The 25,359-nt window shown below is 66.6% G+C and overlaps 2 protein-coding genes across 7 annotated transcripts; both read left to right on the top strand.

Moving 5' to 3' along the window:
• Positions 1-1,743: 1,743 nt before the first annotated feature.
• LINGO3 (leucine rich repeat and Ig domain containing 3) lies at positions 1,744-14,621 on the top strand. Of its 5 annotated transcripts, none has more exons than XM_059159352.1 (2): positions 1,744-1,838; positions 12,606-14,621. In XM_059159352.1, the coding sequence occupies exon 2, from the start codon at positions 12,652-12,654 to the stop codon at positions 14,428-14,430; it is 1,779 nt and encodes a 592-aa protein (XP_059015335.1). In that variant the 5' UTR covers positions 1,744-1,838; positions 12,606-12,651; the 3' UTR covers positions 14,431-14,621. The 5 variants fall into 5 exon arrangements, with proteins under 5 accessions (XP_059015335.1, XP_059015338.1, XP_059015336.1 ...); XM_059159355.1 differs by lacking the exon at positions 1,744-1,838 and adding an exon at positions 5,078-5,339; XM_059159353.1 differs by lacking the exon at positions 1,744-1,838 and adding an exon at positions 5,357-5,451.
• Positions 14,622-20,620: 5,999 nt separating this feature from the next.
• On the top strand, positions 20,621-24,840 carry PEAK3 (PEAK family member 3). 2 transcript variants are annotated; one of them, XM_059159350.1, is made up of 5 exons: positions 20,621-20,756; positions 21,197-21,279; positions 21,665-22,203; positions 22,310-22,345; positions 23,410-24,840. In XM_059159350.1, the coding sequence occupies exons 2-5, from the start codon at positions 21,198-21,200 to the stop codon at positions 24,190-24,192; spliced, it is 1,440 nt and encodes a 479-aa protein (XP_059015333.1). In that variant the 5' UTR covers positions 20,621-20,756; position 21,197; the 3' UTR covers positions 24,193-24,840. The 2 variants fall into 2 exon arrangements, with proteins under 2 accessions (XP_059015333.1, XP_059015334.1); XM_059159351.1 differs by lacking the exon at positions 22,310-22,345 and having other exon boundaries at positions 20,624-20,756.
• The last annotated feature ends 519 nt before the right edge of the window (positions 24,841-25,359 follow it).

Genomic DNA, 25,359 nt, shown 5'->3' with positions numbered 1-25,359 from the left:
TTCCGCCGCTTCATGATTATTTCATGTGCCTGCTGCCCCCGCCCGCCGCAAGGAGCCCCTCCTTTCCCCGAGTCTCCTCCATCCGGCACCTGGCCTGGTACACAGCAGGCGCTCAATGACGCTTTCCTCCAAGGGCCCCGAGGAGCAGGTATCGGCAGGGGCCGGTATCAAAGGAGAGACACAGAAGCTCAGAGAGGGGAAGTGACCACCCTGAGGTCATACAGCAGGTCCCTTGGGACAACGTCTCTGCACAGTGTTCCGGGCTGCGCCCAGGGCCGGGAGCCACGAGGGAGGGCCGCCCGCATCCCCCCTCTGGACCTCTCTGCGGCCAGGGAGGGGCCACCCCCCACCCCTGGCCTGTGGGGGGCCTGGCCTGCAGCTTCCTGAGATGCAGTTTCTGGGCCTCCAGCCAACGCGACAGTCTGGGAACAGAGCCTGCTTGAGTCACAGGTGGCTGAGCGGACGCCGAGCCGCCGGGAAGATGCGGCAGGCCTGGAAGTCGGGGGTGGGAGAGTACAAGGTTACACTCGGCGCCGAGGCAGCTCTGCCGGCCCCTCCCTGGGGGCAAGGGCATCTCGCAGCCTCGGTGTGCTCCTCTGAGGAATGGCAAGGGGACCACGAGCATAGCAAGCCGCCAAGGGCCCGAGTTTCAAGCGAGCTGAGCACTGGTGGTGTTAGCACAATGGGGGAGGGGGTGCCCCACCCCATCCTCGCCCCCGGGCCCCCAGCTGTAGTAACATCCCCCTGCCCTGCCGGACTCCACAGTGTGCGTCCCCTCCGTGGGTCCGGGCTCACCCCTGGCCGGTGCGGGGCAGGCCTGTCTTGCAGGTTAGGGGACCCACTCCTAGTCCCACTGCTGCCCGGTCCTGCTTCCGTGCAGGAGCCGGGGCATCCCAGCCTGGGGCTCGGAAGTCGGTCGGGAGCCTGCACGCTGCACGGGGACATTCTGGGATTCTCAGCAGATGGGGTGGGCCCCCTCCGAACGTGAGCTTCCCAAGCAGAGGGGCACCCACGGGCCCCCAAACTAGTCACCGTGGATAAAAGGAGACCCAACATTCACTGGGCGCGGCGGGCCCTGACCCTCACACACACGAGTGATGACCAACGGCCCAGGAAGGATGAAGGGAGAGACGCTCCAGGCAGAGGCAACAGCAGGTGCAGAGCCCTGGGGCGGGCCAGCCGGGCTGGCGAAGAGCAGGGCCCTCCCTGGGGACAGTGCGGGGGCGGCTGGGAGGAAGTGGATGCGGCAGAGCCAGAAACACGCGGACTTCAGACTAGACCCTGAGGGCGATGAGGAGCGCTGGAGGTTCGGAGCCCCGCGGGGAGCTGGCTGGGGCGGAAGGTGCTGGGGCAGGAGTCCAGAGCCAGGTGCGGAGGCCGGGCCTGAGGACGAGGCAGGGGCAGGGAGCAGGCCCCGGAGCGCGCAGCCAGGGCGCCCCGGCCTTTCCCGCACCGCGGCGTCCGCAGCCCCGCCGAGCCCCGGCCCCGCGGGTCCTCAGACCGGCGCCCACGCGGGCGGGTGCGCACAGACGGCTCGCGCTCCCCGGCCTGCTCCCGGCCCTGCCCGCCGCCCGGGCGCGCGGCCCCGCACCTGCGCGCACGTGGCCCCGCGCGCCCCGCACACCTGCGGCCCCGGCGCCGCGCACCCCGCGAGCGGGCGGCGCGCACGGCCCGGCGCAGCCCCGCGCGCCCCCGCCCCGAGAGCCGGGGAGGGCGGCCGGGCGCGCGCGGCGGGGGCGCGCACGGCGGCCCGGGAGGAGGCGGCGGCGGTAGCTCGTGTCGGCTCCGGGCGGCCCCCGCGCCGCAGCCCGCGCCGTGTCCGCGGCGGAGCCGCCCAGGTGAGTGGCCGCGAGGGCCGGCGACCCCGCTCCGCCCGCGCCCCGCAGCCCCCACCCGCGCCCCTCTCCTCCCCCCCGGGGCGCTCGCCCCGCGCACCCCTCCTGGGGGCATGGCTCTCCGCCAGGCCCCCAGCGCTCCCCCTGGAAACTTTGGGGGCCACTCCCCACGCTGGGGTCCCCCTCCCGTCCCCTGGGGCACTGGGGAGCGGGGAGCGGGTTGGGCGGCTCTGTGGGGCAGTGAGGACGCGGGAAGGATGCGCCCCTTCCATGGGGGAAGAAGGGAGCCCTGACTGGGTCTGGGGGAGGGGGTTGGGGGACCATGAGGATAAAGACTTCATTCCTGCCTCTGGGTCTGATCCAGCCCGGAGGTGCTGAAATGCCCGGAAGGAGAAGGGGGCCTTTGGGGTCCGCACCAGGACAGGCTCCATCCTGGGGGCTGGGGACTGCTCAGCCTGGTGGGGAGGTATTTGGGGACATGGGGCTGAGCCCTCTGCACTGTGGGCCTGTGTCCAAGCGACGCCAAAGACGTGGTAGGAAGCTTCTCTCCAACCCCTCAGGCTGGGCCTGGGTGCCCCCTGGACCTCTGGAGCAGGTCAGTGAGACCACTGGGCCCCATTCAACAAGTTGTGGGGGGAGCAGACAGCGGCTTGTGCCTTGGTCTGGGCCCAAGAAAAGAGCCGGTCCTGACTTTGGAGAGCGCCTTAATAAGTGGTTTCTTTAACATGTGCTCTGGGCACGAAAGACACAGGTACCCCAGCCCCCCACTTCTTAGGTTTGGGCCCCAGACCTTGCATTATTAACAAGCAGACCCTGGTGATTCGGTGTGTGTCCTGAGGTGGTTGAGAACCTCTTGCAGCCAGCAGAGGGTGGGAGGGAGGGTGTCTTGTGTGATGTGGCAGCAGGCCGAGGGACCATTTAGGACTTGATGGGGGACCTCTGGGCCCCAGAGCAGTGGGACCTGGAGCAATCCGGGAGGGCTCCCTGGAGGAAGTGTGGAGGCTGGGAAGGGTGTGGCAGGCGAGTGACAGAAGGTGGAGGACATGCGGTCTCAGTGTGGACGAGGTGGTGAGCGAGGAAGGGTCGTCTTTGTCAGGAGTCTCAACCCAGGCGGGCTCTGGGCCCCTCTCAGCCAAAGCAGCCAGCTGAGGCAGCATCCAGACGGGAAGAGCCCACGGGCAGACCCCTTAGGCTTCCCCCACAGACCCTGCTCCTGCACTCTACCCGGATGACACAGGGTGACAGCAAGGGGCTGCCCAGCTCCGGGACGGGGGTTCGGAAGGGCTAAACCCGGTGATCTCACCCTGGCTTTCCTTCCATTCTGCGTACCAACTGGTGACGGGGGGTGTTGGAGAGACGCTCGCAGGCCTCCGGGGCCGAGGCCGATGTGACGGTGCGCGGATGCACGCCGGGCCCTGGTCTGGTGCTCGGTGCCCCTGCTGCCCTGGCGGCAGCCCTGCCCTGTGCCCGCTCGGCCTCAGTGTGCTCTTCTACAGAATGGGGGCGGCTGCTCGTCGCCGCCCCAGCAGAGGCCCGGGATCTGCAGGTGCCTCGCTGAGTGGGCCCAGAAAGCGACGTGAGGCAGCCGCTTGATTGCTCTCCCCCGTGCTGTCATTCCTGGGCTCCCCTGAGTCACCACCTAGTCACCAGGTAGACAGCCTCCCCGGGGGCTCTCCAAGGAAAGCTTGTGCCGGGTGGGCCCCAGTGAGCCGCCCACCACCACGTGTCAATCCTGGGCCGCAGGAGGGCACCCTCTGCCCTCCAGTAGTGCCCTGGAATTTAATGAAAGGAGCTGGCATCAGACCCACATTCAAATGTTGACCCTTAAGCTTCGTGATGCTAGGTGAGCTGGACCACTCGGACCCTCAGTCTCTTCTTCTCCAAATGGGCTTCATTATTCCCACCCTCAGAGCTGGGCCAGCAGGTGAGCAGCCTCAGTGTATGGTGGGCATTTGAAGAGCAGTTCTAGATCAAGAAACCTCTCCCAGAGAGGGCAGTTGACAGTGCCCGTGTGTAGGCTGGCAAGGAAACTGGGTCGGGAGGCCCCCAGCCCCCCTAAGAGTTAAGGGACTAACAGCAGACGGAGGCTAATTAGGGCTTAATGAATTGTCATGGATGAAAGCCCCAGGAGGGCCTGGATCTAGGACAAAGGATGCACCAAATGGGGGGGGGGGGTCGGCAGTGTGTTCCCAAACGCAGGCCTCGGAGGGCCGGTGCCGCTGCAGCTGGGCCCCCCAAGTCTGGGAAGGGGAAATGGGGGATAGTTCTAGTTCCTGCGAAATCCAGTTCCCCTTGCTCCCTCCTGTCCCTGTTGTAACAGGGAGACGGGTTGTGGTGGGGGGCGATGGGGTCCCGCTGTCAAGCTTCCACCCCCCCACCCCAGCCCCATGGGTTCAGCTGCTGCCTCCAGGGGGGCCTGGCCGGGCCTTGCCCAAGGCAATCTTCAGTACCCCCTGGCCTGGGACAAAGCTCTCCAGAACAGCAGGTGGATGGGAGATGCAGGGGGCCCTGGCCAGGCTGCGTCTGCCCGAGGGGACGGGCCCGAGGGCCCCGGCCACACTCTGCCTCCTCCTTGGGTGGAGAGTTTATGGCAGATTAGCCCTGGACAGTTTCGGGTGGAGGGGCGTAGGGGGGCCCTTTCCCCAGGGGCCTCTGTGATGGACAGATTCCGGGGCCCGTCCCCAGGTGGGTCCCTACACTTAAGCTGGTGCTGATGGCCTCCTCCATGGGGAGCCCAGCCCCCCGCTCTTCCCGGCCGCTGGAAGCAGGCTCACAGCTCTGCAGCGGCCCCAGCCCACCTCCTCCAGGCTGCATGAGTCTCCTGGGGTCGCCGTCACAAACCAGCGTCGGCTTAAAACCACTCCGATTCTCCGACACATTGGGCTCACACATCCTAAAACCTCGGCGTGGCAGGGCTGCTCCCCCCAGGGTCCAGGGAGACCCGGCTCCTGCCCTGCCCCGCAGCCCCCCTCCGTCCTCCCCGCCCTCAGCCCGGGGTCTGCCTGTCTCAGGGACCCCCGCCCTCTGCCGCCCTCTCGAGAGGACGTCGGGCGCCCCGGGATCCCAGGGCGGTCTCCCCGTCGGAGGTCCGCTCACCGTCACCCTTGGTTTCGTTGGCAAACTGCCTCCTCTTGGCCACAGAGCGCGACAGGCGCATGTTCCCCGCGTCTTTGGGGCGTCTGCCGACCTGCTGCCTGCACACCCCGCCCCCCATTGATCTTCACAGCACGGTCTGCCTGGGGCCGCTCTGTTACCTCTTTCTTCTCTTTATCACCCGTAGAGGGAAAGGCGGGGATTTTGTCTCTTTTGTTCAAAGCCGTGGCCCTCGAGAGCAAGAATAGCACCTCGTAGCCCGCAGGTGCCCATGAAGCGCTCCTGGAGTGAGTGACAGAGTGCGGGCAGGCCCCGCCGAGCGAGGACTCGAGGCTCCTACCCCAGCCAGCACCCAGGGCAGACTCTTCTGGAAGGATCCTTCTCTACAAAGCATCTGCCCCTCCCCGTGCGGTCAGCCTGGGGAGGTGGGTGCAGGGAGGGACGCGGGCCAGCCTGCGGGCGCGGACGGGACGGGGCATTGTCCCGCCCCAGAGGCTGGCGGGTCCTTCGCTGTGTCTGCGGGGTAGGCCGGGCCCCAGAGCAACCCAGCTCCGAGCGCGCCGCGGGGGCAGAGCGGGACAGGGTACAGCTCGCTGTCACAGGACGAGCTGTGGGGTAGGCAGGACAGTAGGCAGGACGGTCCGGACTCGGGGCCTGCAGGGCTGCGGGGCGACGGGGTCAGGCTACACGGAGCGGACGCACCTTCAGACGAACACAGACGCCCCCTGGTCCTGCCCCAAGCCCCTCCTGACGGCCGCCACGCTCAGCCTGGGCTTCCAGCCCCTCGGCGGGGTCCACGCCCCGTGGGCTTCCACCCCGGCCGACCCCGGCTCCCAGCCCCCAGACGCAGACACACGCCAGCCCCTCAGGGCTGCGCCTCAGGCACCAGGCTTGTCACCACACCAGCGACTGGGCTCCTACGGTCCCTCCACTCAGAACACCATTTCCCGGACTGTCGCCTGGCTGACCCCTGCCTCCCGTGCAGATCTGGGCTCAGAGAGCCCCCCAGGCCATGCTGGGCAAAGCGTCAGACCGCCACAGACCCCCACTTTTCCCAAGCCCTCGATGTGTGTTCACTTTCATGACCCTTGTCCGCTCTCACCCAACACGACGCTCGGGGAGGGAACCAGACACAGGAGGCCACACGGGCTGTGAGTCCACGCGTGTGACACGTCTAGACCAGACTCCTCCACGCCCGGGAAGACGGCTCGTGGGGGCCGGGGAGTGACGGCCGACGGGGACAAGGTTTCCTTTGGACTGATGGAATGTTCTGGAATCAGATAGAGGTGATGGTTGCCCAACCCTGGGAATGCACTAAAAGGCACCGCACCAAATAAAAACTTGAAATGGGAAAAATGTGCCCGTGGGGGCCGGGCACCCGTCGGGGCGTGGCATGCGGTAGGTCTCAGGAGGAAAACGGGACACCCGGAGTGTGAGTGGGTGGCAGGGAGCCTCCACGCCCCGGCCCGGGTCCCCGGTGACCACTGCCGCCCCGCCCACCGCGGACAGCCTGTCACAGCAGCGGGGCGCCGTCCGGGAAACAGGTCATCCGCCCACCTGGACGCTGAGGCCGGGCCGCCCCCGTGGGATTTGGCTTACGGGAGGCAGACGAGGCTGTGCACCCAGTCCCCGGTGCTGGCTTGTCCATCCGGGGCACGCGGGGGCCGGGGGGAGGAGGCCTGGTTCTGTGAGGGGGTCTGGGTGGCCCCAGGCTGAGCGTCTGGCACCCAGCACAGTGCCCTCGGGGACCTTCATCGGGGGCAGCATGCATGCCCGGCTCCCGGCGCTGCCGACCCCGAGCCTTCCTGGGGGGTGGAGGAAGGCGCGGCGGTGCTGGGGGCCTCGCGGCCCTGCCCGGCTGACACACGGGTCTGCGGAGCACGCAGACGTCACGGTTCCGCGGGGGATGGGGTCCCCTGGCCCTGGGAGAGCCGTGGAGACGAGGAGACGGCGTCCTGGGCTTGAGCTTTATCTGCTCATCACCCGCTGTGTGGCCCTGGGCAGGTCCCTTTCCCTCTCTGGGCTTCTGCGTCCCCGTGTGTACCACAGACCGATGGTGAGCTGATTCCGGGGAGGGGGGGCTCCACCGTGTGCCTGTCATGTGTCGTGCGACCTCCAGACAGGGCTCTCACCCTGGGGTGCCCCACTTCCCCGTCCTGTGGTGGTCGTGGTGGGTGGCGCTCCTGGCCTCACGTGGGTGGGGGCCGGAGATGAGGCTTGGCCCCCCGCCCTGGCTGGAACGGCCCCCCGGAGAACGACCCCACCCCCACGTCTGTGGGGCAGGTCTCCTCTGCCCGCCCCCAGGACCGTTCTGCAGGGGGGACACTGAGGCCACCAGAAGGAAGGAGGTGGGTGCTCCGTGGGAGCGGTCTGCCCTGCGCGGTGGCCTGGCGGTGCCAGGAGAGGCCGGGATCTGGAGGTGCAGCTGAGGGCATCTGCCAGTGCACTGGCCGGGGGGGGGGGGGTTGCCATGATTCCAGCGTGTGCGGGACAGGGGCGTGGAGTGGAGACGGCTCCCCGTTGCCAGGGCTGGGGCGGGGTGGGGGGCACTGCAGCAACCCCCCCGGAGAGGTCGGGGATGTGGCCGGGTCCCCAGGACTGGAGCTCGGGGGAGATGTGCCGCCCAAGACAGAAAACCGAGAGTCGTTAGCTGACAGGGACAGGAGGAGAGGCCCTCGGGGGCGCCCGGCCCCAGGTCAGGGAGAGAGGGTCTGGAGCACGTGTCCCCCAAGACCCCAGCCCTGGGAAGAAGGCAAGGGGCAGAGAAAGGGTAAGAACAGGGCCCTCCTCTCCCTGTCGGCCACAGCCCACCACAGGGCCTTTGTCCACGCTGTGCCCCTGCCCTTCCCGCCCGCCTCTGCCCTGCAGAGCAGTGGGCACAGGGCCCTGAGAACCCCCAGAAGCAGGACGGGCGCCCAGACCTCCAGCTGGATGGGAACCCCACTGCGGGGCCCAGGGTCAGGACACAGGCCCGTGAGGGTCCCTCCCGGGCTCGCCACACCCCGGGCTCGCCTCACCCCTAGCCCCGTGGGGTGGCCACGCCTGAGGGACGGTCAGGGACACGCTGGGTCACAGCTGGAGGGCCCCGCGGCCGAGGGCCAGCGGTGCTCCCATCCGGGGCGTCGCCGTGGCTTGGCCGCCCAGTAACAGGTGAGGGACGCGGGTGAGGTGCCCCCAGGGTCCTGCCGGCCCCCGCCGGGCCCCCCTCCGGCCGCCGAGTCCTTACTTCCCGGTTTCGTCCTCCCCCGTGTTCGGGGCCAGCTCTTGGGTAAGAATTCTTTCCGACGTAGAAACAGCTTAAGAAACGGGCAACGTCCGTGTTCGCGTCTTGCCCGAACCGCAGGGCCTCACCCCAGGGTGTCTGCGGGCACCCCCACCCCCCGCCCTTCCTGCCACCCCGGGCTCAGCCCCGCCCCCTCTGCGGGTCTCGGGCAGAGCAGCACCCCCCCCCCCGCTCTGGGTAAACCGGAGCCTGCGAACCCCTCCGCGGCCCCACCGTCCCTCCCCTGGCGTCTTTCTCTGACCGGAGCCAGGGGTGTTCGTGAAGCTCCCCCCGGCCCCGGCGCCCGGACGAGGCTCTTTGTCTCCTGGGCTCCGCGTCTCACCAGCTCTGGCTCAGCCCCGGGGAGCTGTCCATTGACTGACTAGTGGACAGAAGCGGGGACCGCGGGGCAGCTGCATGGCCGTGTCTCTGAGGTGACAGAAGTAGGCCCCGCGTTATGCACAATAAAAACGGTTTCAAGATTCCCCGGAAACCACGCACGGCTGCTGTCAGCCGCCCTCGAGCAAATCGTCCTTTTTAAAAAGCCCGGCAGCAACAGCTGTGCTCCGGACTGCGACCGGACGCGCTGCCCGCTGCCCCCCGAGACGGTCTCCCGCCACCCCGAGGTGCTGTGCTACTCAGTGTCCCCGACTGGGAACGGAGGGTGACAGCGAGGTGCCCCCATGGGCTGGGGTCCCGGCGGAGACCCTGCTGCGCCAGGGCTGGCCCAGAGCCGAGGCTCCTCGGTGTTTGCCGTGTTGAAGGCCGCGGCGGCGGCGTTCACAGTCGGGTGGACGGGAGACCAGCGACAAGCGAGGGTCTCAGTGGCGCGAGAGTCTTGATCTTGGGGTCGTGGGCTCGAGACCCACGCAGGGTGCAGAGCTTACTTTATCGAGAGAGACTAGGACGAGGACTGTAGTACGAAGTCACCAGGAAGTGACACGAGACCAGACCCAAATAAAGTCAGGGAGGAGCCATGCAGGGAAAGTGTTTCAGGCAGAGGGGACACCACGTGCAAAGGCCCTGGGGCAGGACCAGGCCTCGTGTGTGGGAGGAACGGCCAGGAGGCCCCGGTGGCTGGAACAGAGAGGGCACGGGGGAGAGGGAGGAGGGGCGGGCGGGGCAGGTTGTGCGGAGCCTTGGGGCCTCGTTATATGCCAGACGGGGGTGCGGTTCTGTGCTGCAGAAAGAACAGACCAGACAGCTCTGTCCCCACAAGGACTCTGTATTTGGCGCTGAATCATACCACCCATTCCCTCCTTGGGGCAAAGCCAGAGGGGCCCCAGGTCCCCCTGAATTAGGCCGTTGAGGCCCTGCCCCTAGCTCCCAGGGCGAGGACAGTTACCCCTCGACCACAGGGAGCAGCACAGGCTGAGGCAGGGACCTGGAGGAAGCTCAGAGTCAGGGGCAAGTTTAAGGTAGGAAGTTGCCAGACATGGGAGACGGACAGCTGAGCGGGGGACGCTCCTGTACTCAGCCGGGACCCAGCCTCCCCACGTGCTGGGCAACCACACGGGCAGAATGACCTAGAAAAACAGCCTCAGCAGGAAGCTTGCCTTAGGGAGAGACTGTGTCCCTGCAACGTCCAGGTCAGAATTAAGGACAGCCGCGGCGGGAGGGCACAGCCGGCGGCTCCCGCTGCCTCCCACGGCCTCCCTCCTGGTCCCCTGCTGGAGGCCACGAGCGGAGAGCCGCCGGTCCCTGGTCTCCTCGCGCTGTGAACAGCTCCGTCCCCACCACTCCCCGGGCTGTTCTGCGGCGTACGTGAAATCCCAGGCATGGGTTGGGGGGCACCTAGAATTCAGTTTGGTGTTTCTTTTCATTTTATTTGTGCATTCTGTCGCTGACAACCCAGATTTTTTTAACTCCCCGACTCAGTGCCTCTCAGCTGTCTTCCCCGGCGGGTGTGTTCACGTCTCCCCAGTCCCACGGTAGCCGTGGACTGCTGCCTGTTTGATCCCCTGTCGATGAATACTGGTTAGTTCCAGGTTTCCTCCGTTTAACTAGATCTCAGCTGTCTTCCTCTGCTGGTGCGCGGGAGTCTCCTCAACGCCACAGCAGACACAGACCAATAATTTGACCAATCCCCTAGGGATGGACACGGACGTTAGGTCCAGTTTCTTTTTTTCGCTATCTCCAATGACCCTGCAGCAAACTCAAGGGGTCTGTCCACAGTGCTGGGCTCCCTCGCAAGTCTCTAGGGGTGGCGGGGATCCTTCCTGGCATCTTCCAGCTCTCAGGGGTTCCGGGTGGTCCTCGGTGTCCCATGGCTCCAAGCCACACCCTCCGACCCACTGTCTGGAAGCCTCTGCTCTGTGCATCTGTGTCCATGTCTCCCCTTTGTATTGGAAGACCAGTCATGGGGTGAGGGCCAGCTGAGCCCAGGGTGACCTCGTCTTACCTGGATTGTGCCTGCAAAGTGCAGACCCTCCCCGCCCAACCCCTCGTGCTCGGCGTGAAGCCGGCAGGGACCAGGGCTCTGGGCGTGTTCATTCCCCCAGGAGTCTGGGCAGGCGGGAGCCGGCCTCCCAGATGTCCAGCAGATGGAGGACCTGGAGCCTGAGTCCTTGCCCGGCCGGTCCTGTGGGAACAGTGTGGAAACAGGCAGCCCCTCATGGGGGATGCTTGGGGAGATGCAGCTGCTCTCAGTCCCCATCCAGCGGCCATCTGGCTGGACCCTCCCCGCCAAGCCCCACCTCGACCCCCAGGGTCTGGCTGCAGCCCAGCAGGGTCGAGGGAGGAGCACAGGGCGGTGGGGCCGGCAGGCTCCACGCCACATGTCAGCGAGCTCCCTCCCCCACGGCAGTTCCCCCAGCCTGGCACTCCCTTCCCCAGGTCTCTCTGAGCTGCCTGTGGCCATCAGGACAAAAATGCCACATGCGGAGGGACTTAAAACAACAGAGACCTACCCTCTCCCGGTTCTGGAGGCCGAAGTCTGACATCGGGGTGTTACACCACCCAGCCCCCTCCGAAGGCTCCGGGGAGGACCCCCTCTTCCTCTTCCAGCTTTCTGTGGCTCTGCACAATGCTTAGCTTTCCTGGCTTAGACACACCAGATCAGTCCCTGCCTCTTCTTCATGTGGCCTCTGGCATCGATGTGAGTGTCCCTGTCCCTCTGGTTACAAGGACACCCGTCCCTGGCTGTAGGGCTGCCCGATCCCAATAGAACCACATCATAACTGATCACATCTGCAGGACCCTGTTTCCAAACGAGGTCCCCTTCACAGGTATCAGGGGCTAAGACTCAAACACGGCTCTTGGAGGGACGCCAGCCAGCCCTCTGCCGGGTCTCAGCTCAGATGTCGCCTCTGCTGGTCTGCGGCGGCAGCATCATTCATCCTCACCGCCCACCCTTCCTTCCAGAGCGTCCGGGTGTGTCCCCAGACTTGCTGTCGGTGTGGATTGAGCACTGGGGTTCCCCCAGCAGGTGCCGGGTCTCACCACACTCCTGGGCTCTCGGGAAATCCAAGTGATGAAGACAAAGGCCTTGGAGAGGTTACAGTCCCCTGGGAGGTCGCAGCCATGACCGGGGTTTTAAACTACGTCCTAATTTCGTGCGGTGGTTGGACCAGTGTCGACACAAACACAGGGAAGAGGGAGCACAGCATGGGCGGGGCCCCGGGAAGGCCTCTGGGGGTAGCCAGGGAGAGGACTGAGACCACCTGCACCCGGCTGGGAGGATGTCCACAAACCCCAGGAGGGCGGGACCTCCAGCTGCCTGGCCCTTCAGCGGACTCCGAGCCTGTATACAGAAGGCACTCAAGTTGTGGGGGGGTGCCCCCAAATTGTACACTATGTTGTGAAGTTCTTCTCCAGTTCAATAAGTGCTTTCTCTTGTAACGTTTTTATTGAGATAAAATGGACATAACAAAACATTTGCCCTTTTAAAGGGTACCTTTTGGTGACTTTCAGTGTATTCACAAAGTTGTGTAACCATCAGCACTAGCTAGTTCCAGAACATTCCAAGCAGCCGCGTCCCCATCAGCCATCCCCTCCCCCAGCCCCCGGCCCCCAGGAGCCCCCTTCCCGCCTGGGGAGGAGCCCGGTCTGGCCGCGTCACACGGGTGGACTCACACATCCCGTGTGGCCTCCTGTGTCTGGTTCCCTCCCTGCGCACCGTGGGCTCGGGGCCGACCCGGGGCCGCGCGTGGGGGCCTCGCTCCGGCTGGTGGCCGAGGGACGCTCCGCGCGTGGGGGACCCGCTGTGTGTGTCCGCGCCTCTGCCCATGCGCGTTTGGGCAGTTTCCGGTTTCTGGCCATTAGGGGCGCGGCCGCCGCGATCGCGGGTGGACCGGCTTTCGCGTGGCCGCGCGTCCAGCTCTCCGCCGTGCGGGGCCCTCCGTGGAGGGACGCGTCTTGCGCGCGGCGGGGTCGGGGCGCTGGGCCCCGCGTGCTGATGCCTGCCCCGCCCTCAGGTGCCCACGAGGATGCTGGCGCGGCCCTAGGCCCACGCTCCGCACCATGACCTGCTGGCTGTGCGTCCTGGGCCTGCAGCTCCTGCTCCTGCCCGCGGCGCCCCCGCCGGCCGCCGGCTGCCCGGCCCGCTGCGAGTGCTCGGCGCAGACGCGCGCGGTGGCCTGTCCCCGGCGCCGGCTCACCGCCGTGCCCGACGGCATCCCGGCCGATACGCGCCTGCTGGAGCTCAGCCGCAACCGCATCCGCTGCCTGAACCCGGGCGACCTGGCCGCGCTGCCGCTGCTGGAGGAGCTGGACCTGAGCGAGAACGTGATCGCGCACGTGGAGCCGGGCGCCTTCGCCAACCTGCCGCGCCTGCGCGTCCTGCGCCTGCGCGGGAACCTGCTCAAGCTCATCCCGCCCGGGGTCTTCACGCGCCTGGACAACCTCACGCTGCTGGACCTGAGCGAGAACAAGCTGGTCATCCTCCTGGACTACACCTTCCAGGACCTGCGCAGCCTCCGCCGGCTGGAGGTGGGCGACAACCACCTGGTGTTCATCTCGCGCCGCGCCTTCGCGGGGCTGCTGGCGCTCGAGGAGCTGACCCTGGAGCGCTGCAACCTCACGGCGCTGTCCGGAGAGTCGCTGGGCCACCTGCGGGGGCTGGGCGCCCTGCGGCTGCGGCACCTGGCCATCGCCGCCCTGGAGGACCAGAACTTCCGGAGGCTCCCGGCCCTGCTGCACCTGGAGATCGACAACTGGCCGCTGCTGGAGGAGGTGGGCGCCGGCAGCCTGCAGGGGCTCAACCTGACCTCGCTGTCCGTCACGCACACCAACATCACCGCCGTGCCGGCCGCCGCGCTCCGCCACCAGGCCCACCTCACCTGCCTCAACCTGTCGCACAACCCCATCAGCACGGTGCCGCGCGGCTCCTTCCGCGACCTGGTCCGCCTGCGCGAGCTGCACCTGGCCGGCGCCCTGCTGGCCGTCGTGGAGCCGCAGGCCTTCCTGGGGCTGCGGCAGATCCGCCTGCTCAACCTCTCCAACAACCTGCTGTCCACGCTGGAGGAGAACACCTTCCACTCGGTCAACACGCTGGAGACGCTGCGCGTGGACGGGAACCCGCTGGCCTGCGACTGTCGCCTGCTCTGGATCGTGCAGCGCCGGAAGACCCTCAACTTCGACGGGCGGCTGCCGGCCTGCGCCACCCCGGCCGAGGTCCGCGGCGACGCGCTGCGCAGCCTGCCCGACTCGGCGCTCTTCGAGTACTTCGTGTGCCGCAAGCCCAAGATCCGCGAGCGGCGGCTGCAGCGCGTCACGGCGGCGGCGGGCGACGACGTGCGCTTCCAGTGCCGCGCCGAGGGCGAGCCGGCGCCCACCGTGGCCTGGGTGACGCCGCGCCACCGCGCCGTGACGGCCGACAGCGCGGGCCGCGCGCGCCTGCTGCCCGGGGGCACGCTGGAGATCCGGGGCGCGCGCCCGCAGGACAGCGGCACCTACACGTGCGTGGCCAGCAACGCGGGCGGCAACGACACGTACTTCGCCACGCTGAGCGTGCAGCCCGCGCCGGCCGCCAACCGGACCCCGGGCGAGGGCCGCAACGAGACGCAGGCGGCCGCGCGCTTCCAGCTGGACCTCACCACCATCCTCGTGTCCACCGCCATGGGCTGCATCACCTTCCTGGGCGTCGTGCTCTTCTGCTTCCTGCTGCTCTTCGTGTGGAGCCGCGGCCGCGGGCAGCACAAGAACCACTTCTCCGTGGAGTACTCCTTCCGCAAGGTGGATGGACCGGCGGCCGCGGCGGGCCAGGGCGGCTCCCGCAAGTTCACCATGAAGATGATCTGACGCCCCGCGCGCGCCGGCCGGTCCCACGAGCACCTGTGCATCTCCCGGAGGCCGCCCGCCGCCGGCGCCCCGCGCGACTGACCCCCTTTTTTGTAGGGACCGGACCACAGGACTGTCTTTTCATCAGGACTCATCTTTTGCATAGTTTCTCGAGCATTTTCTAAAGGTTTCCCCCCGGTCTTCCTGTCCCTCCTGAGCTGGGTGGGAGCTCGGAGACCCCTACAGCCCTCTCTGCAGATGGTTCACACCCCCCTACCCCTGGCTGGGGGCCCCCTGACACGGCTCGCACCCGAGGGAGGATGGCCTACATCCGGGACGTGGGGGGCTGCCCTGCTCCTGGGGGAAGCGTGCCCGGATGCTCCACTCCGCACACGGAGCACACAGGTGTTCACACCCAGGACACGCTCCTGGACACGCAGCTCCAAAACAGAACCCAGCCGACCCTCAACAGGCGCCCCAGGCTGCCGAGCTCGCCTTGAGCACACAGGGCTCTTGTGAGAGCACAACTCACACCCGGAACATACCCTGTTCACACTCAGGACACACCCAGCTCACGCACGGGACAACCCCAGCTTACACTGGGAATGCACTCGGCTCACACCCGGGACATGGCTCACAGCCAGGCCACGCTCGGCTCACACGCGACATCCAGTTCACACTCAAGACACACCCAGCTTAGACCCAGCTGACGCTGAACGCACGCCCCAGGCTGCAGAGCGCGCCATGGGGACCCAGGGCTCTCCCGAGAGCACGACTCACGCCGGGACAAGCCGCTCACACCTGGGATGTGCACAGATCATAGCTGAGACACACTCAGCTCACACTCAGCTCCCGCTCGACTGGCTGTCTCTGGGGGAGTGTCAGGGCTACACTGAGGTCTTCCAGAACAGGCAGTGCTCCCGCTGGGGGCCCAGCACGAAACAGGCTAGTCTGGGCCCCTGCCCCCAGACTCTCCCCCAGTCCGGGACCCACCAGCCCAGCAGGGTGGGCTGCCCACTAGGAGAAGCCATCTCCCCCGCTTCCTCTGCCACCCACAACAGCGGCCACCTGCCTCCTCTGCCCATGCCACACAGGAGGGGCGGCCGTCCTGGCCCCTGGCTGGGGAGCATGGCTTCTGGGGTGTCCCCCTCCAGCAGGCCAGCTGGAGTGACCTTCAGTCCTGAGTCCACACTACCCCCTCAGCCAGCCTCAGAGGGGCCCCAGTGCAGCCCTACCAGGCCTGGCCCAGCGCTGTGACCCGCTGCACCTGCGGGGAATGAGGCCAGAGAGTGTGTGAGGTTCTGAGGGTCCCCGTTAAGTGCAGTCTCTGCCACTTTGGAGCAGAGCTAGGGCTAAAGGGTAAGGGAGCCACAGGCAGACGGAAGCTCGGGTTAAGGAAGAACTCCCCTAAGCTTACTGCCCTGTTACTCTTCAGATAGTGAGTTCCCCATCACTGGGGGTAAGCAACAGGAGCTGATGTTTTACAAAAATCTTCAGGAACCCCAGGAACGGGGTCCATCCATGATCCTGCCTCTGCCAGGTGGATTACTGCCCCCACCCTCCACCTGGGCCAGATGACAAGGCATCATTTGAGGAAGGGGCACAGGAAACACTGTGGGACCCCTTGACTAATAAGGAGCTTGGCCTCCCCCCAAGGTTAGGACAATGTTCTTCAGGACCTCGTAGGAAGGCTCGAAACCAGGTCTGTTCCCTTCCAGGAGTGCAGTTATAGCTGATGGCTGAGAACCCCTGGACCCTGTACGTCTGTAACGTAGGTCTGAGGTCAAATCCACGGCTGCACATATCTGAGGCCACGTGCACGGACTGGCTTGATGGTTGTCCTGGATCCCGGATCCTTGAAGATCTTTCTGAGATGAGCCAGAGAGAAAGCTGGGCCAAGACTGGGGGTTTTGAGCACAGGATTCAGACAGAACCTGGAGGGGATACTGGCCCTCCTCCCGGGCTGCGTGGCTGGACACGGTAGGCCTTGGTCCTGCTCCCTCCTGCCTCAACCCCACTCGTGGCGGGACGTAGCGACAGCTGAAGGGGGTGTCCTGTGCCCCCGAACTCCACCTGAGTTGGGCAGGACCGACTGGTTTTCTCCCTTCACATCCTCCTGACCTTGGTTGCCATAACAACCCCAAGGGCCCCTCAAAGTGACATCCAAGTGCCTTTAGCATCATCAGCGATGGGAGGGTGTGTTCTCAGCAGCGTCAGGACACGCACACCGGCGGCGCCTGGGATCCCCCACCTCCCACCCCAACATGAACCCGGAACCCCCCAGGCCCCCAGCCCCCTCTTGCTGTGTTTGGTTGGAACCCAATAAAAATGAAGCTGATTTAATAACAGACTTCAGGGCTTTTTTTTTTTTTTTCTTTCAACGCTCACGGGAGGAGTGGGGGCAGGAAGGAGTGGCTGCCGGGGTCCCCGGGGGGAACCGTCGGGTTCCAGCTCCAAAGCCGGGCCTGCGGCGCGGCGCGCTTGCGGAGACGGAACGGCTCACCGTGATGGCTTCGGGTCTTGCTTTGGGAGCGCCCATGCTGCTCCGGGGGCCGCTCCCAGAGCCCATGTTGACTCCTTCCAACCGGTCAGAGCCCTGAGGGCTGCGTGCTCTTAGGATCCCACTTTCCCGTGGGCAAAGGCAGGGTCAGGGATGGAGAGCATTTGCCCAGAGTCCCCGGCTGAGGGAAGGTGGGGCGCTCCCTGCTGCGCTTCCTCCCTCCAGGCTTGGGGGGTCCTAGCAGTCTCCCTGCTTCGGGCGGCTGGGAGAAAAAGCAGGCAGCTTAAAAAAAAAGATTTGTCTGTTCATTTGTTTATTATTTAACTCCGCTCTCCCCCTAACGTGGGGCTCGAACGCACACCCAGAGATCAAGAGTCACGTGCTCTTCTGACTGAGCCCGCAGCTTTTAGGGGCGCCTGGACGGGTCAGGTGTCTGTTCTTGGTTTCGGCTCAGGCCGTGATCCTGGGGTCCCGGGATCGCACCCCACGTCAGGCTCCCTGCTCAGCGCAAGCCGGCTTGGGACGCTCTCTCTGCCGGAGCCTCCTGCCCCCTCACACAGGGACATGCACTCTCTCTCTCAAAAATAGGGGTTTTTTGTGTGTGTTTTTTTTATAGAGCAGGCTTTTTTTTTTTTTTTAAGATTTTATTTATTTGACAGACACGGATCACAAGTAGGCAGAGAGGCAGGCAGAGAGAGAGGGGGAAGCAGGCTCCCCGCTGAGCAGAGAGCCCAATGCGGGACTCGATTCCAGGACCCTGGCTCATGACCTGAGCTGAAGACAGAGGCTCAACCCACTGAGCCACCCAGGCACCCCCAGAGCAGGCTTTTAAACCAAGCACTTTATCCACCCTCTCTGGAAGGAGGTACGCCGGGTCAGACCAGTCAGCAGACTCTGACCCGGGTGAGATGCCCACGGGCGGCCTCTCACGAGCCACTCGGGGCCTCTCTCCAGGCCTCCGGGTTCCCATCTGACGCTGGGAAGAAGTGTCCTTTCTCGCGCTGCAGGACGGGGACGCATCAGGCTGTGGGCGACCCTCCACGCCTGACTTCCAGGAAGCTGCTAGGCGAGGGCGCCGGCCCTGGAGCTCCCGGAGCCCCCCTTCCTTGCTCCTCCCACAGCAGCGGCAGGACAAACCACCCCTCCGCAGCGATGCCCAGCTCCCTGGTTCAAACCAGGTCCAAGACCCAGGAGGTCCTGAGTCCGTCTCGTTCTTGCGGTGGGGCGGAGGGGTCCTCCTTCCAAGGCCCAGCGGAAAGGAACCCAAACAGAGGATGGGCCACTCACAGGGTCTCTGTGGGTCCCCCCAAAATACAGGACAGGGGTCCAGTCAGCATGCCTGGGCCTGGGAGGGGGGCACTGACCATCCCTGCCTCGGTTTCCCCTCCCAGACGGAGCTCAATGGTGAGCGAGTTTCTCCGGCCGCGCCCGCACACCGCGCATCTCTAAGGCCATTTCCCGGCGCAGACCCACTTTCTGTGTGGCTCCCCTCTCTTCCAGGCCCCTCCAGCCTCTGCCCGCCCCAGGGAGTCCCTAAGCTGAGCACAGGGACGCCCCGTAACAGAACTGAGAGGCTTACAACAGCTGGGATCTCTTAGTCGACCGTCCGGAGCTCAGAAGTGTGGAACGGGTCAGCAGGGCTGGTCCCCCAGGCGGGGCAGCCCCGGGGCATCTCCCTTGTTGACGGTGCTGAGCCAAGGCCAAAGGTCCCCAGTCCTGAGCCTCAGGGGAGGCTCACCCAGCGGGGCTCGGGCTCGGCGGGGTGCTGGGTGCTCTGCCCTATCCGCCTGAGAAGGCCCCCCGGGAGCCCTCAGAGGAGAGGCCCGCCCGAGGCAGGCAGCCGGCCCCCAGGCAAGCCCACCACCCTGCCCCGTCCTGGGAGCAGAAGTCCCCGGAGAGATCACCCCGGTCCCAGCCCGCTGCCCACTCACGGCCCCCACCCCAGCCCCGGCTTGGCCACGCCGCCACACAGGGCGGGGACCAGGCTGGAGGTAGCGAGGCCCTGCCCTCAGGCACAAAACGGAAGGGCAAACCGGGCACTCGGTCTTCCAGATCAGCGTTCCGCCAAGAAAATGAACTCCTGGCCTCGCTCCACCACGAGCAAGAATCCGTCTCAAATAAAACAGCCCCCGCCCCACAGGACCCCGCCAGGCCGCGTTCTAGGGACAGACAGGTCACTTACCCACGGCACTGGAGGCCCCGGGCCAGACAGCCCACTGCGTCTCTTCAGTCTCACGTGGGATGCTCTGTATCTTTTTTTTTTTTTTAAAGATTTTATTTATTTATTTGACAGAGAGAAATCACAAGTAGACGGAGAGGCAGGTAGAGAGAGAGGAGAAAGCAGGCTCCCTGCCAAGCAGAGAGCCCGATGCGGGACTCGATCCCAGGACCCTGAGATCATGACCTGAGCCGAAGGCTGTGGCTTAACCCACTGAGCCACCCAGGCGCCCAGGATGCTCTGTATCTTGACGGCCTCACCGTACATTCCGTGCTCGGGTGGGTGCCTGGCACGCGCTCCCCCGGGGGCAGGTCACAGCCAGCTGCCAGCTGGGGCGCCCACGGGTGTCCTGTTGGGAAAGGACCTCAGAAGGATGTGGGCAGCGCAGGCACCTCTGGTCCCACCCTGACCACCCTGGAGTTGCGAAATCCGTCCCTCGGAGCCCACACCCTCCCCCCTCCTCCTGTTGCGAGGTTCCCAAGGGGCGCCCACCGGTGACAGATGGAGACCGTCAATCTGTCGGCTCAGGAAGCTGAGTGTGGGGAGAAGGGAGAACACGGGATCAAGTCAGGGAACCTCACGCTGGAAAGGCCTTGAGCTCAGTCTGTCGCTGTTGCCCAGAACGGGGCCGGGGCCCCGTGTGGAACCTGGTCACCTGTGGCTGCACCTGCTTCCCCCGCAGACAGGGCCCTGGGCACCCAGCACTGCCCCGAGGACCCATCACTGTGCCCAGCCCGGCCATGGAGCCCCCCGAGGACCCATCACTGTGCCCGGCCCGGCCATGGAGCCCCCCGAGGACCCATCACTGTGCCCGGCCCGGCCATGGAGCCCCCCGAGAATTCCCTACCCTCCACCCTCTCTGCGCTCACGGCCCCTGAGCCAAACCACAGGGGCGGGGACAGAAGCCCAGCACGGACTGTGCCATCGCAACTCTGCCCGCAGGGGATGGCTCGCTTTCCCTTCACGGAGGGGGTGGGGAGGCCGCGGGGAGCTGGGCGCCCTTCACGCCGCGGCCCGGCGGCAAACCTCCAGCCCAAACACGGCTGAGTTCCAGCATCTGGACCCCCGGGTTTCCACCGACCGTGCTTTTCTCCGTGTGGCCATCATAGACGAACCGTCCAGAGCTCAGACGGACGCTTGCTCCCGCCAGCCCTGCCCCGGGTCCCAGGCTGGGCGGGCAGAGGGCGGGGGCGGGGGGCAGCTCCAGTGACGATGACCCGCAGAAGGGGAAGTGAAAACCAGGGAGGAAAGAGCCGGCCTGGGGGCGCTTCTCGCTGCCCCCGCGTTGCCCGGGATCCCCAGCATGACTGGCTCCCCACTGCCGTCCGTCGTCTGAGCCTCAGCGCAGGGACCGTCCCCGTGTCGCCCCCTCCCCGGCCCCCCACGCGTGGCCCAGGCCACGTCCTCTGCCTAGAGGATCCTTCCCACCTCGGAGGGAGGCGTCCCCTGCGGGCAGGCAGGCAGCACGGCCTGGGGAAGTGATGCAGCGGGCGCCCCGCCCTGCGGTCTTCGGTTGCACGGGGCTTCCGGGCGGCTGCGGGCCACCGGGCAGCCTGGACGGGGCCGAGCGCCTGCCCCGGAGTTTGACCCCAAGACTGCCCCCGCCCCCCCGTCACTCAGGTCCTGCAGGTAGGGGCTCCTGGAGGGGTCCTGGGGTGGGGGGTGGGCAGAAGCAGCACCTCGTGGAGGTCGGGGTGACAGGGGTCTGGGTGGGGCGTGGCCCGGCTGCCCAGCTCTGGGAAGGAGACCTGGTGTTGTCGTAGGCCCCCAGCTGACCCCCCATCCCTGGCCCGGCCCCCACAGCTGGACCTTCTATTCAGTCCGTGTCGCAAAAGCACAGGGTCCTTCTCCCTGTCCTGGACGGTTGAGAGGGGGTGTTCCTGCCCCACCCAGAGGAAAGGAGCCCAGGGAGGGCGACACACCGCCCCAGGGCCACCAGCAGGCCAGTCCGGACAAGACGACCGAGGCTGCCCCCCGCGCCTAGCTCCCTGCTCCCCCACGCACACCATCAGCACCCCGCACCGGCCTACCCCCGCGGGTCCCCAACTTTGACCCCCCCACCACTGCAGCATGAGCGGCCCTGAGCCACCCACCGAGACCCCTGGGCCTGACGCCCCGACCTGGCCGACTCCGCCCACTTACAGCAACCTTGGTGAGCCCCTGGGGGGCCTGGCTGGAGGACTGGGGCGGCAGGGCGGGCGGCTGAGCCCGAGGGCTTAGGGAGGCCCCTTAGCCCACCCGCAGTGTCACGGTCCCCACAAAACTCTGCTGAGGGAGGGAGCAGCTGGGAGCCCCAGCTCATCTACGCGAGGAAGCTGCGGCTCCCAGAGGTGGGGTCACCTGGCCGGAGCACCACAGGGACACAGGGTCGCCTGGTGTGGGGTGGACGTGTCTTGGCCACCGACACGTCGCTCCTCTGTGAACTGCAGGGCACCCGTACCCCACGGGGCCACCCTTCGCATCCTGCAGACAGGGCAGTGGGGGCTGAGGGGCCCGAGCCCATGTGTCCTCACCCCTTCCCTGCTCCCCACCATCAGGCGAGGTCCGTGCCCAGCTGCTGCCATCCAAGGCCTGCCGCTCCCGGACATCCAGGCCCCCCTTGACTGACCCGCAGCCCCTGCCCCCACCTCTGCCCAAGAAGACCCTGGCCAGGACCCAGTCCCTGCCCACCCACAGGGCCCCCAGCTCCGGCCCCACTCCCGCAGGGCAGCCTCGGAGGCCCTATCTGGGGTCCCACAGTGTGGACGAGAGCCAGGCCGGCGACGACCGAGCGTGGGCCCCTGGTCCCCCTGCGCAGCCACACATTCGCTCGCTCGACAGCCTGCTGGGCCTCGGCTGGCCCGACCTGCATCGCCCCGAGGCTGTGCGCGCCTTCCTGGAGGCCCAGCAGCTGGAAGGCCTCCGTACCGTGCACGCCCAGCTCCGGGCCCGGCTGCTAGGGGGCCGCCCGGGTCCCTGTCACCCCGGCCACGGCTTCCGCCTCCTGGACAGCTCACCCTGTGTGGACAGCGGGGACGCCCTCTACTACCGCCTGGTGCGGGTGGGCGATGAGGCGTGGCACATGCTGGCTGCCAAGGTGAGCCCCGCCCGTGCCCCTGCTCCGCGGAGCCGCCCCCGGTCTCCCACGTTGGGTGTCGTCTGGGACGCACGCCACTTGGGCTTCCCATCTTAATCCGCGACAGACGCGCGGACACAGCCCTGGGAACCGCGGGTCCGAGGTGTGTGGCGGTGGATGCGCGCGTCGTCAGGGAGTCCTAACCCCCGCCTCCCAGGCGCCCTGCAATCCGCGTCTGCACCCAGTCCACCGTGCTCCGTGGCCACCATATAATAAGTCCTAGTCTCTGCCACCATCAGCATGTCGAGCCCCTCTGCGTGCCCTGAGCCGTCCTACGGAGCCCAAAGCGCCCTTACCCACCGAATCCCCACACACGCTTTGCTACGCGACTGGCACCGCCCTTGTCATAAGATCTTCCGTTTTTGCGCGCCACTCGGGGAGAAAAAAACAGATCCCCGTGAAGCCACTCGTGTCAGACGCAGACTTTTCAGACGATGCTCAGCAGTGAGGCTGCGCTGGCGGCCCGTCCCCCTCACACCCCGAGCGCAAGGGAGGGCAGTGCAGCTGGCCGCGTGGGTCAGGGACGGCCGCTGGGCCCTGACTCCCGCGTGGAAGCCCCCACCCCGCCCGGCGAGTCTAATGTAATTCCCAGAGCTGGTGCTCCTCTGACCTTCTAGAAAGAGTCTTGCTGTCCTGCACTAGGGCTTCTGGCTGCTGGGGCTTCAGAGGCCTTGAGCCAGGGCCGCCCCCCCCAACCCCGAGATGGATCTCAGGATGGGACAGAGCCGCCGAGCGAGACACCTGCTCTGCCGTAGCCTGGACGCTCACGGCGGCTGCTTGCTAACCTTCTGGACATCTTGGCTCCGACTAAACCGAGTATGGGGGTTGTCGTGTCCACCGTAGTTAGCAGGTGTAGAATGTGGCTACTGGAACGTCCAATGACACCGCGGCCTGGGTCGTGTTTCTCTGGGACGGCCTGCCCTCGGCCCCCACACTGCCCGCCTCCTCACACCTCTGAGGGGCTGCAGTCCGACCCCCGACCCCATCGTCCTTAGCGGAGCTTTCCCTGAAACCATGCTGGCGACAGACAGCGAATTAACACGTTGCAACTCCTGCTTCTGGAGGCCGAGCACACGCAGCAGGGGCGGCGGGAAGGCCTCTGCGGGCAGAGCGCCGGCGGGGGTCTCCGCGCTCAGGCCTCTGACGGCCCCCCCCTTTGCCCCTCAGGTGCCCAAGCCGGGAGCCGAGGAGCCCCACCCGTGGGGCCTGGAGTTGCAGGCCTCGCTGGGCCCACACTTCAACCTGCAGGGGCTGTGCGGCCTGGTACCCGAGGACGCACTGCCCGGAGCGCCCTGGAGCGGCTCCGTGGCACTGGCGGCTGAGGTGCCAGAGCGCACACTGACCCAGTGGCTGTCCGAGGTGGGCAGGCGGCCGCGTCCCGCGGAGTTCCCCTGGGTCGCGGCCCTGCTGCTGCTGCAGCTCACGTCGGCGCTGGAGCACCTGGAGGCTCGGGGCGCGGCCCTGGCAGAGCTGCGGCCCGAGAACCTGCTGCTGGCGGCGCCCCGGGGCTGTGCCACGGCCGGGCCCCCCCGCCTGCTGCTGGCCGACTTTGGCCGCGTCCGACCCCAGCCCCCGGGCCCCCCGGGCCCCCACGCGCAGCAGCTGAGCCACCTGCTAGGTGCCCTCCTGGGCCCCGCGGCGCCCTCAGCCACGCCCTTGGCAGCCGGCCTGGAGACTCTGGCGGCCCGGCTGGCCCACTCGCGGCCCTCGGCGGCCCAGGCGCGGGCTGCGCTGCAGGTGCTGCTCTGGGGCCCCGGGCCTGCGCTGCGCGGCCAAGGAGCCCTGCTCGGGCCCTGGCTGCGGGTGCGCCGTGCGCTGCTGGTCCTGCACCTGGCCGAGCGGGCCGCGGCAGGGGAGGCGCCCGGCCTGGAGGACTGGCTGTGCTGCACATACCTGGCTGAGGCCACGGAGGCCTCCCTGGGCCACGCCCTGGCGCTGCTGTGGGACTGATGCCTCCCAAGGGCCTCCCCGAGAGGTAGGCACCCTTCCCAGGCCTGGCGCCAGAAGGCCAGTGGGGACCACCTCCACGATAGAGGGGACGCCCTCTTCCAGAAACAGCCAGAAGGGTGCAGGACCGTGGACACACGGCCCCCTTTCTACGCCGGGGACTTGGGCCCAAGTCCTCCCCTGGAAGCCAGAGGCTGGGGCTAATGACCAGTGCCTCCAGAGGCTTTCTGATGCCAGGACAACCCCCACCTCTACTGGCTGTGGCCACTCCCTGTCCACCAAGGTCTGTGTGAGTATGGGACCCCTCCCCCCAGCTTCCAGCAGAGGTGAGGCTGTCCCTCTAGTGCTGGAGTCTGAGGGTCACCGAGACGGTGAGGAGGTGACGCTGTCCTCCATCTCCTGCCCCGGAGCACCCCTTGTGCCGAGGATGGCCAGTGACTGTGACTCTAGACCTGGTTGGCGTCTCCAGGGGGAGGGGAAGCTCCTAGAACCCGAGACGCCCAGGCCCCCAGCACAGCCCGCCTCAGAGGAGTCTGAACTCACCTGCCCAAGCGTCCCCACGGGATCCCATGCCTTCGGCCTCCCCCACTCCCTCCACCCACCGTGGCCTCCGCGCTCTTCCTCCGTGAAATTAAATTGTCCAGCTGCCAAGCTTCTGCATGGGCTGTTCCCCCCGCCTGACTCCGAATCTCACCTCCTCTAAGCAAATCACGTCGCTCCTCCCCGTGCCTGCCCCCAGAGCAGCGACCACCACCTGGAAGTATTTATCTCACGGCCTGCCCCCTGACCGCATCACCCCGCAGGCTCTGAGCTCCCCCAGGAGCTCCCCCAGAGCCAGGCTTAACCCGCAGCAGCCGTTTAAACGCCCAGGACGCCGGAACACCGCAAGGAAGTCTCGACTGGGACCCTGAGGGAGAGAACGGGTCTCAGTCTATGCCTCTGGAAAAGGCCCCGAGGGGTCCCACCGCCCTTGCCTTTGGGGCCTCCAGTCGTGCCCCCTCGCTTCCCCTCCCCCTCCCGGCTAACTCCCAGGGACGACCAGGGCTGCTCGGTGCCCTCAGAACAGAGTGGGCTCCTTCCCATGTTCCCTCCGGCCAGTCCCTCCGGCTTCACTGCCTGTCCGCTGACCTCCAGGACTTGCCCACCTGGTTTCTGCCCCTGAATCACTCT

Source organism: Mustela lutreola, chromosome 2 (assembly GCF_030435805.1).
Source record: "Mustela lutreola isolate mMusLut2 chromosome 2, mMusLut2.pri, whole genome shotgun sequence".
Classification (NCBI taxonomy): Eukaryota; Metazoa; Chordata; class Mammalia; order Carnivora; family Mustelidae; genus Mustela; species Mustela lutreola.
This window is presented reverse-complemented; position numbering and strand designations above follow the sequence as displayed.